Genomic DNA, 12,257 nt, shown 5'->3' on the forward strand with positions numbered 1-12,257 from the left:
CAAACCCCAAATCTTAGTTCTGCAGACTAACAGTCGGTTGCCACACTGAAGGAAATAGAGTACATATGCATACAAATGAATTTCCTTTCTAGTTCCTGGGGATTTACCTCAACTTAACAGTTTACTAGGTAAGCTTTTCTTTTTTGTCTCTTACCCATCTGAGCATAGTTAAGGTTTTCAAGTTCTTTCTGGCCAAGAGCTTTTACCAGAAATTAAAAAAAAAAAAAGGAGAGAGAGAGAGAAAACTTATTTTTTCAAACTGTGGGGCAGAAATTCTAACAAAAATAAGAAAATATTAATTCCTTTTAAAAGTTCTAGGTTTGCTAGAAAGAGGTTTCCTCCCAAGTACCATTATTAAACACCCCACCCTAAACAGGAGATGGCAGAACTATAAAAAGTTCTCATCTCTTTGGATCAGTGGCTTTATATTAGAATTACCCAAGAAGTTTAAAAACTTAAGATGGCTGGCCTCCCCATTAGATTAACCAAATCAATTTCTGAGGGTATTTTTTTTTTTTTTTTTTCCTTTTTTTGAGATGGAGTTTCGCTCTTGTCCAGGCTGGAGTGCAGAGGCGTGACCTTGGCTCACTGCAACCTCCGCCTCCTGGGTTCAAGCAATTCTCCTGCCTCAGCCTCCCAAGAAGCTGGGATTACAGGCATGTGCCACCATATCCGGCTAATTTTGTAGTTTTAGTAGAGATGGGGTTTCACCAGGTTGGTCAGGCTGGTTTCAAACTTATGCCCTCAGGTAATCCACCTGCCTCGGCCTCCCAAAGTGCTGGGATTACAGGCATGAGCCACTGCATCTGGCCTATTTTTCTGCTTTAAAAGCTTCCCAGGTGATTCTAGTATATAGCAACATTGAAAATAAATGTCTAGACAACAGAGGACATGATTCCTTATGAGAAGAAAAGGAATTCCTTATGAGAAAGGTTATAAGAGGCCTTGGAATACATAAAAGAATGCTATGAAATTTATATAGGCTATATATGATGTTCACTAAGTCAACCAAAACACACATACAGTGTCAACCTTACTTGGATTCAAAGTTGGAGGGAGTTGCAAAGAACCTTACGCATCAGCTGATTCTATACTTTTGATTATACACCTCTGTGAGCAAAAAACTTAAAGCATGAACTATGCATATATCTCTTTATAAACTGGACAAACGTACGTACTGTATTTATAGATAGATACTATAAGCATACACAAGATAAAATATTTTAAGGGGATGAAAGAATGTACATAATTTTAAGAGTAAGTTTTGTCAAAACTACAAAATACCTTTACGTTTTGCTCTCAAAATACCATGATTTGTCTTCATGTTCTGTGTGCTTAGTTTTTAAATGCATTGCACACTGTGATAGCTTTGTATCAGCAGTAGCTAATATAACAAGGTACAACACCCACAAAGGTCAAGGGTCACTTTGCCAGTTATTTTGCAATAAGTCTTCAGCTCTAGCCTTGGTGTTAAGGGCAGGGCGGCAGGAGATCTGCAGGCTACATTTCCAAGATTCCCTTGCTAGAGGGTTTCCAGCTGGGGTTCTGCCAATAGGAGAATGAAATTGGGAGGGAGGGAGATTTTTCTTCTTTTTTTTTTTTGTATTGCAGGAGCACCTCCGCAGCAGCTTCCTGATCTCTTCTCCCTTCTGCAACTTCAGCCCATCCATTTGGTATTCATAAATCATTTGTAACCAGCTCCCTACATTACATTCTTTTCTGCTTGGAATATCTAGAGTTGTTTTTGATTCCCCCATAGACACTAACTGAGTCATCATTAAAGACAGGGCATGACAAGCCATATTTAAAATGATACTGATAATTTCCTTTTTGGAAGGGCCAAGTTCTTCTCAGATCTGATTACGTCATCCCTGTTTGTCACCTCAAAGATTGGCTGATAAACCATTTTTAGAAGCAAGAGAAGTTCAGTTTTTTCACTTTCTTGTTCACGTTTGGTTTATTAGTATTATCTCTAATTGACAGTTTCTCTGCAGAAATCTTTTAAAGCCATTTGTTCATTTATTCAGACTGAGTTTAGTTAATAATAGATACTATAATCTGTAAATCTCTGAATTGAGCACCAATGCTAAAAAGCTAAAAGCAAATGAAAACATGAAGGCACAACGCTCAACCCCTCTGTCCTGTCCCATTTCCACTCTTCTGCAGAAAAATGACCGATTAGCACATGGGCTGCAAAAAGATGCCAGGGTCAATCTACATAGTATTTCTAAAGCTCAATTTCTTTATTTTATAAGGTGCCAGACAAGATAAATATAAGTTATAATATAATAAATATGTTTTATAATAATATAAATAGTTTCCCCCTCACCCAGTGGGCCCTCTAGTAAACCATTCTTTGACATCTAAATTTTTTCCCACTGTTTTCACTACTTCAAAGAATGGGGGAAATTTGATGTTCAAATGTTTATAAATGCAGGATTAAACAAATTCCTAAAGCCTCCCAATCTTGAGTATATTAAGGTGAAGTGTCAATTTAAGAGGAGGATATAATCAGAAACTACAAGTTCTTTAAACACAGAATCCTTTTTACATGACCTTATCATGTAGTTAATGTTACAAAAAATTTACTGTGGAAAATGCTGACCTACATGAACTGATTCAAATTTCAGACACTTAATGAAGACTTAAGGCACAGGAAATGCCACTTAGGGAAAAAAACTGACATGTCATATCCTAGTAAGAAGATGGTTTTCAGGGGTGCGATTTCAATGGAGTATTCTAAGAGATAAAAATAATCATATAATTCTTTTTGGCTCCGTAGATGGTTTCTGAATGACAAGTATGACAGATATTATACCCAGATAGTTTTGATTTAGTTTGTGAACTAAAAAGATAAATCTGAATTTAATTCTTAGAATAGCTCCAAGAACAAAATTGGATATTTTCTCTACATATATACAAGTAAATTCACCTATGTGCCATAGGTGGGTGAAAAGCTGTGGATAAATGCAAGGTTTCTTTCTGACCAAACGTAGGAGCATCGTTTTGCAAATACACATGCAATTTCCCAGTCCCTCTTTCACTTTTTTGTACAATTTTAAAAAATATTTTTATTCTGAAAGTTGCATTCAAAGAAGCTCAACTGTTAAAATGAAACACTGAGCTTCATGTTTATATAGCTTTATCTGGCAAGACTTTCAAAACATTTCAACATTATATTGAGTTAAAATTTTTTATTAAAAGTCTTCATTATGTTTCCTCTAAATCATTCTTGCTGTGTTCACTTATGTTTCTCAATCTTTAAAAGTCAATGTCCTCTTCTAATAAATAACAAAAATGTTATATTCTTTCTATAGTTGGTATTACACTACAATACTGAATATGTTTTTTAAAGCTATGCAGGTGCCCATCCTGGTTTACTCCCCAAAAAATAATGATTAAACATTCAAATGCAATGTGGTAGATTATAGTCAATCTTTGTATGTAAAAATCTTAAAGACTCATTACTATAATGGCTTATTTTCACTATGACAACCTTAACAAAGGTTGATATCTTTAACTAAAATGTCACTTAATGTTAATTATCTTCATAGACGGTGCTATAGCTTTATACAATAAGGAGTTCACAATGTAACATGTTTCTACTTACTTTATTCACCGGGGGTATGTATCTCAGGCACGAAGCAGATATTTAAAAAGCACTTGTTGTTTAAAGAAGGTAAGTCTTAGACAATCGGTAGCGTACTATCATGGCTAGCTATTCTTCCCTGGCTTTCTTTCCTTTCCAATCTTCCCCTTCCCAATATAACTTTATTGCTTACCAACAATTCAGGCAATATGTGCTCACTGTGACAATTCCAACAATTGGAAAAGATTTTATAAAAAAGAAAATTAGGATAAAATCACTGTAGATCCTACCATCCAAAAATAATGACTTAAAATATTTAATCATTCCCCAGTTTGGGATATTTGTTTCCAATCTTTTCCTATCTTAAACAATAGAGAGAAACATTATTGTATATATATATTTGGGCACTGGTGTCACTATAATAAATTCCTAGACAAAACTGCTAGGTCAAAGGATATATCCTTTTATAGTGCATTTGACATAAACTACCAAACTTCCCTCTAGAAAGGTAATAACTCTTTACAGCCTATGAAAGTGGTCTTTCTTGTATTCACTGTAATAAAAACATACACAAGAGGAGAAACCACAGAGAAGCCTGGCCCATAAAAGGACAAAAAAGCTGAGTCAGGAGCTACAGAAGCAGCACACCAATGAGGAAGAAAGGCAAAAACAACTAAGATCTATACTGTTTTACAAAATAGAACAGAATCTCTATTTACACGTAGCTCCAGAAAACTGTATGTATTCCCATCCAAGAGTGGAAAAGACTAGAATGGAAGAGGACAAAGATGTGGACTTTTATCTATTTGTCTAAGTCAGAAAACAACAGAAAAATACCTCTTCTGGATCATCTGATACCTTACCTGTCCTTTTCTTTAGTTTACTTTCCTCCTAAAGCATAACCAGAGGCTGTAAAATGGAAGCTTGGCTGGATGCAGTTGAACTTTTACCTGATTCGTTTAACTCACATAGTGCAGCAATTTCAAAATGTGAATGTATTTATACAGGTCATGTGCACTCCAGTTCACATAGTCTCTATTATTAACTTTCTTAAATGTCATTGTTCCACTCATTTAAGATATCTACTTAGCCCTAGTGGCATTTGCTACTTTCATATAAAACAATCACTCAAATTTCATAAAGTAGTAGTTTGGTAGATACTATCCTGTGTCACTTAATAAATGTTGATACTAAAGGCTAGTCTTTTTTTTTTTTTGAGACGAAGTCTCACCCTTGTCCCCCAGGCTGGAGTACAGTGGTGTGATCTCAGCTCACTGCAACCTCTGCCTCCTGGGTTCAGGCGATTCTCCTGCCTCAGCCTCCTGAGTGGCTGGAATTACAGGTGCCTGCCATCACTCCCGGCTAATTTTTGTCTTTTTAGTAGAGACGGGGTTTCACTATGTTGGCCAGGCTGGTCTTGAACTCCTGACCCTCAGGTGATTCGCCTGCCTCGGCCTCCCAAAGTGCTGGGATTACAGGTGTGAGCCACCATATCCTGCCAAGGCTAGTCTTAAAGAAAATTTTCTTCCTAAACTCAGTATCAAAGGTAATCTTAACAAAGTGGGACACAAAATTCCAACTGTTAATTGCTATTTGACTTAACTTGGGTATTTTATTTTCAGGAAACCATCACACTTACTACATTACAGATATTTCAAAACCCAAAACCCTTAGCCCTTTTAGCAACTGCTAATCACCAGCAGCAATATACACAGTGGTTAACAGTATGTCTCCTAAGCTAGACTGCCTGAGTTCAACACCTGGACTGATCAATAACTGGCTGCGCCACCTCAAGTAAATCAATCTCTCTGCCTGTTACCTTATCTGTTGTAGTTTCTTCATAGGGTTGGAATGAAAATTAAATGTGATCACTTATGAAGCACTCAGACCAATACCTGGCACAAAGTATACATAATATGTATGCAATAAATGTGTATATTGTATAATACATATAGTATATATAAGATACACAACAATAAAAAATGTCTTGAAATATAAATATACAATACTTTCCCCTTATTGGCAGGAGATACGCTGCAAGACACCTTCCTTCCCCACTTCATGCCTGAAATTGCAGATAGTACCAAACTGTATATATTATGGTTTTTTCTATACATACATATCTATGATAAAGTTTAACTTATAAATTAGGCACAGGAAGAGATTAACAAAAATAATCCATAATAAAATAGAATAGCAAGAACCATATACTGTAGTGACAGTCTGTGAATGTGGTTTCTCTCTCTCACTCTCTCAAAATATCTTGGTGTTTTGTACTCACTCTCCTTCTTTCTTTTTATCATGTGTCGATCGATCTGTTAACCAAGAGGGTTACTAAGTGACTAACGGCTGGGTAGCATATACAATGTGGATATACTGGACAAAGGAATGACTCACATCATGGATGGGATGGAGCAAGATGGTGCTAGGTTTCATCATACTACTCAGAAGGTTGCACAATTTACAACTTATGAATTGCTTATATCTGGAATTTTCCATTCAAAATTTTTGACTGTAGTTGACTGTGGGTCACTGAATCTGCATTAAGTGAAACTGTGGATAAGGGAGTACTACTGTACAGATAGTCCTCACTTCGCATGGTGGTATGAGACCATTAAAATGCCTGTGAAAGCTGAAACTAGGCAAAGTGATCTTAATAATCGATGAGAAAAATTACCACTGTTCCATGACCTTTAAAAATTTTTGTTAACACATTAAAAACTTTCCTATGGTTCATCACAAAGGTATAGAATAATTTTTAAAAATAGTAAAACTAACATTTATTTAGTACATTGTAATTTAAAACATTAGTAACATTGAGAATTGAAGTGTTTTATTTCTTTGTAAAAACTTATCAAGGGTAGTTTGAACAGTGGTTGCCTTCTTTTTGCCATTATATAATTTGCAATGTAGAGTGAATATCTTTTCTATACTTTTAGCAGTTACATTCCTTACTAAGTCCAGATCAGATACTGTATTTCGAGCACCTGATGGCAAGGTGCGTAAATGCTCAGGTTATTTGAAAACCTAAGACTCTATGATACAGAAAAGAATGAAGATATAAAAGAATGAAAAGAGACAAGCAGAAGACTTACATTGTATTGATGATTAGCAACAGGTTTGTAATTGGTTGTTACAACTTTTTCCAGCTGTTGTGATAGCCTCACAGGTTTGGAAGACTCTTCTATCTGCAATCTGAAAAATAATATAAGGCATTATTAACACTCTTGTTTAGCAGAGTGAAATATGAAGAGTTATTATTTCTATAATTCTTCTTATTCAATAACTAATATATAAAAAGGTAACCTCAGAAGATATACTAGCATTAATACTTTAAAAATGCACTGAATATATGTGACTATAATGTAGAAACCAGTACCTAAGCTAAACATACAAACTATTACAATGCCACAATGTACTTTTCACCCGCTTATTATATAGGTAAATCTTAAACCACTGAAACCAAGAAGCTAATCAGCCTTAAATTTCTGGGGGAAAAAAAATCTTCATGTAAAAATAAATCATCTTAGATTACATGGTGTAAAATCAATTAAGTTATTAATTCAAAATGTCTACTCAGCTGATAAAAGATAAAGGCAAATAAAAAGAGAATATATCAACACTCAAGGTTTACTGAACAGCACAGATAGAGAACACTTTTATCATCACAGAAATCTCTACTAGACAGCACTGCTCTAGAACTGCTGCAGGACACCATCTAAATGGATCCTGTCTCTACAAAAAATTAAGAAAAAACAATTAGCCAGGCACAGTGCCTGTAGTCCTAGCTGCTCAGGAGGCTGAGGTGGTAGGATCCACTTGAGCCTGGGAGGTCGAGGCCACAGTGAGCTGTGATTGTGCCACTGCGCTCCAGCCTGGGCAACAGAGTGAGACCATGTCTCAGAAAATAAAATATAACTCAAAACACTGCTTTTGAAAATATATGCCACCATATATAGTATATTATAAAACATAATAGTTGACTAGTACATGTATATTTAAGTAGCAATCTTAGGATATTTTGTTTTATATTAAGTACAGAAAGACTCATAATCATTTACTTATTTAGAAAATTCATTCACTTCGTATATCAACACAGTAAATTTAAAAAACTGTTTTAAGGAAGGAAAAGTACAGCTTTCTAAGCCAACTATTTTTAATGATGCAAAAGTTATCACTGTACCTTTTAAACTCATCAGCAAGATATCAAAATACAAGATTTTAATATATTTAAGAAAACTGCATAACATATCTAGTTAAATTATAATTGAAGAGTAAGTGTAAAACAAGCATTATCGGACAAAAGCTTATGTTTATTATTTATAGATCCTCATTGAGAAACTACTCAAGAATTTATTTCAGTAAGAAGGAAAATGAATCCAACAGGAACCAGTGAGATGCAATGGTTACAGCAAAAAAATTGAAAACCATGTTAGAAAATTGGCTTTAATTAAAAAAAAAGGCAGTTTATTTTTGTTTTTTTTTTTTTTTTAATGGTGAAACTAACATGAAAGATGAGAAGGAAGAGATCAGATTGGATGCATTTTAAGTTTGTTTTCTAAATGTTCTGCAATAAGCATCTATTACTTTTATAACCCGAAGAAGTACACTTTCTTAAAAAGAGAAGAAATACTATAATTTCTTGGATGGTTCATTTGAAAACCACAAAAATGCTGGCTATTAAAAAATAATACGAGTTTAACACTATGTATTATTTTATTTGAATGGGGCTTTAAATTATTTGGATCAATAAAACAGAAACTAAAAACAATTTCCATTTTTAAATTCCTTCAAAAGCAGAATTAAGTACAAAAGGTGCTTGCTTATATAATGTTCCTATTATTTAATTCCTTGGATGAAGATAATTCTGTATTTACTTCCGTTTATTTTCAGGTATATACTATCAAACTGCTGAGAAGATATAAGATATCTACCAGCTGCCTTTTCAATTTGAAATCTAAAAATGTCACAGGTTTTGTTTTTACCATGATCCCCAAATTCAGTGTACTCACTTCTGTATGGAAATGTAAATATTTAAATTATTCCAGTTATTTATAAATCCGTACTTATCCTTTAAATACATAAGATTGACTTACTTTATAAAGTACAAAAAATTCTCTGGAAGTGTCTTTAGAAACTTACTGGATATGTAACCATAAATAATACTTACAATTATACTTTGCTTTTCATGTGCCACATCGAGTTTCTATGAACATGGATTAAATTTTCTTGCTAAGACTGAGAAATCAACTAGCTAGAGTCTAGAAGGGAGATGTGCGACCCAAGGATGGATTTAGATTTATGATTCTTTGATGGCCTCTTACTATTCTCAGGGTGCAGCACAAGTTCTTCATAGGACTTTAAGACTCTCTGGGATCTAGTTCCTGCATATCTCTCCGGTTCTCCCTACCATTATCCTGTATCTGCCTCTGGCTGCAGCTGTGCCACAGCCAGACTCTGGAAGGAGCCTCTTGCTGTCAATTATCCAGCAAGTGTTTACTGGGTACCCACTTCTGCCAGGCACTGGGTTAGAGGTTGGAGACACAGCAGTAAAGACTTGCTCTAGTGGAAGACAAGCATTTAATACTATAATTAACTGCAGTACTGAAGATGACCAAGGGTGATGGAGGGATGACAGGACAACTGACTGCATACTGATAAAAAGAAAATACTAATCCCAACGTGTTCATTTTGAGGGTAAACTGGAGCAGAGCTGCTCATGCTTATAAGAGATAAGGCGGGCTGGTCTTGAACTCCTGACCTCAAGTAATCTGCCTGCCTCCACCTCCCAAATTACAGGTGTGAGGGAGGTGTAATTTGGGAGGTGGAGGCAGGCAGATTACTTGAGGTCAGGAGTTCAAGACCAGCCTGGGCAACATGGTGAAACCCCGTCTCTATTAACAATACAAAAATGAGCTGGACATGGTGGTGCATGCCGGTAATCTCAGCTAGTCAGGAGGCTGAGGCATTAGAATCGCTTGAACCCAGAAGGTGGAGGTGGCAGTGAGCCAACATCGTGCCACTGCACTCCAGCCTGGGCAACAGAGTAAGACCCTGTCTCAAAAAAAGAAAAATAAAAAAGAAGAGATAAGACAAAAAGATTAGGTGGAAATGATTCCTCCGAGGAAAGTTATGTCAAAGCTTCTAAGAGATAACCCTTCAGAGAGAGAAAAATGATTGAAGACAGATACAGGAATGTTTACAAAGTGTCAGGACAGCTAAATGTGTTAACTTGGTTGGGTGTGGAAGTGGTGGGAAATACAGCTAAGTGTCAGTCTGTTTCTGAACATACCTGTGTCCTAATCTTAGCCCCATCTCCCTCTAATGCAATCAGCTCTCAGGGGTCTGGCCTCTCTAAATGGTAATCTGTTATGTTGCCACTAAATTATCTTCCCTGTTTCAGTCATCTCCACGATTTGATCTTACGAGACATTCAAGGAAGGAGGCATGCACTAGCTCCTTCCTTCCATATTAAATGATTGTTCCCATTACTTCACAATTTGAAATTTCCTCAGGGTTTCAGTTTGTTTAGTGAAGTGCTTCTTTATAAACAGTAGCTTATTCTGGTCACACTCTCACACTTGAATTTATTTGTAGCCACTGCATCCAGACTCAGGTTTATGTAGCATACTTTCAATTTTAATTCAACAATTCTAAAAGCCAATTTCATCACTCATACAGTGTCATGTAGTTTTTATCCTCAAAGCATTTAACCTTTTACATAAAGGAAAACACTGATATTAAAAAAAAACTCATTTAAAAATTTAACTGTTCTATTATACATTTAAAAGGAAACCACAAGGGTTTTAATTAAAAGAGGACATCTTATGATTCAAAACTAAAAAGGTTAATGCATGAACTGAAAATATAATAAAGAACGAAATCTTAAAGTACTTTAACTCACTTTGAATCATTTAAAATAAGTTAGCAGGGTTCTCTACTTAACACTAAATAATTCATTTAACACTATCTCATGAATTGTCAAGAACAATTGGCAACTCCATTTCATCACTGAACAGTGTACTAAATTAAACATTACTGACCTCAATATGCTTTCAAAGTCAAGGTAAGGTTTATCTAGGTTTGTACAAAATAATATAATTTGGAAATACGTGGTTTGTAAAGCAGAACAACAAACTACATAGAGAGGTATTAGTCTGACCTGGGAGTATTAGTCTGACCTGGGAGTGAGCTAAAACGCTACCCTGACCATTTTAAAAAATGAGTCTCCACTTTTTCAGAAAATTTAAAAATACAGTGTTGTTTTCAAGAAACAGAAATAGAAAAATAATGGCCGATCACTTAGATACAGCCAGGCTACGTTTTACTTTATTTTGTAAACCATAAAAAAAAATACTTGGTGCTAGCTGGGAGTGATGGTTCACGCCTGTAATCCTAGCACTTTAGGAGGCAGAGACAGGCAGATCACCTGAGGTCAGGAGTTCAAGACCAGCCTGGTCAACATGGTGAAACCCAGTCTTTCCCAAAGATACAAAAAAATGAGCTAGGCGTGGTGGCAGGTGCCTGTAATTCCAGCTACTCAGGAGACTGAGGCAAGAGAATCACTTGAATCCAGGAGGCAGAGGTTGCAGTGAGCTATTGTGCCACTGCACTCCAGCCTGGGCGACAAGAGCAAAATTTCGTCTCAAAAAAAAAAACAAAAAACAAAAAACAAAAAAAACTTGGTGCAAATTCAGAATATAAATACATATTCTTCAAATGCCAGGACTAACCATGTCTTCTGATATTCCCCACAGGCACAGAGAAAGTGCTTGGAAACATATAGTACATTTATAAAATAATTGCTATGCTAGTCATAAATCATGCATATCTATTTGTCACAATGCAAGACTATTAAGTATCAAGTAACAAATTTAGTCAAGCTTGAACTAGAATTCATTCTAATGAAATAAAACTCCATTTATTTAAAAAAATCAGGCCTGGCACAGTGGCTCACGCCTGTAATCCCAGCACTTTGGGAGGCTGAGGTGGGTGGATCATGAGGTCAGGAGTTGGAGACCAGCCTGGCCAACATGATGAAACCCCGTCTTCATTACAAATACAAAAATTAGCTGGGTGTGGTGGTGCGCGCCTGTAATCACAGCTACTCGGGAGGCTGAGGCAGGAGAATCGCTTGAACCCAGGAGGAGGAGGTTGTGGTGAGCTGAGATCTCGCCAATGCACTCATACCTGAGCAATGGAGCGAGACTCCATCTCAAAAACAGACAAACAACAACAACAAAAACTGCAATTTTAATTTTAGGGAACTTTAGAATGGTATTCTTGGAAATTCAAGTTGGTGAAGTATGAAAGTAGTCCCTAAATTATTTGCCTGAGTTATAACATCAAAAACACTAAAATACTTGGGAAAAAATAAAATACAGGATACAGGTGGCCAGGCGCGGTGGCTCATGCCTGTAATCCCAGCACTTTGGGAAGCCGAGGCAGGTGGATCACGAGGTCAGGAGATCAAGACCATCCTGGCTAACATGGTGAAACCCCATCTCCACTAAAAATACAAAAAATTAGCTCGGCGTGGTGGTGGGTGCCTGTAGTCCCAGCTACTTGGGAGGCTTAGGCAGGAGAATTGCTTGAAGCCAGGAGGCGGAGATTGCAGTGAGCTGAGATCACACCACTGCACTTCAGCCTGGGTGACAGAGACTCCATC

The 12,257-nt window shown here is 36.3% G+C and overlaps 1 protein-coding gene across 1 annotated transcript in view; it reads right to left on the reverse strand.

The window, feature by feature from the left end:
• The window catches only part of GTF2F2 (general transcription factor IIF subunit 2), a 172,897-nt gene that overhangs the window by 26,948 nt on the left and 133,692 nt on the right, over positions 1 to 12,257 (reverse strand). The window contains exon 6 of the mRNA XM_033176976.1: positions 6,685 to 6,784. Coding sequence (XP_033032867.1) covers positions 6,685 to 6,784 — 100 coding nt within the window. The remainder of the gene's footprint in view (positions 1 to 6,684; positions 6,785 to 12,257) is intronic.

Source organism: Trachypithecus francoisi, unplaced genomic scaffold, assembly GCF_009764315.1.
Source record: "Trachypithecus francoisi isolate TF-2019V2 unplaced genomic scaffold, Tfra_2.0 Lachesis_group18, whole genome shotgun sequence".
NCBI lineage: Eukaryota > Metazoa > Chordata > Mammalia > Primates > Cercopithecidae > Trachypithecus > Trachypithecus francoisi.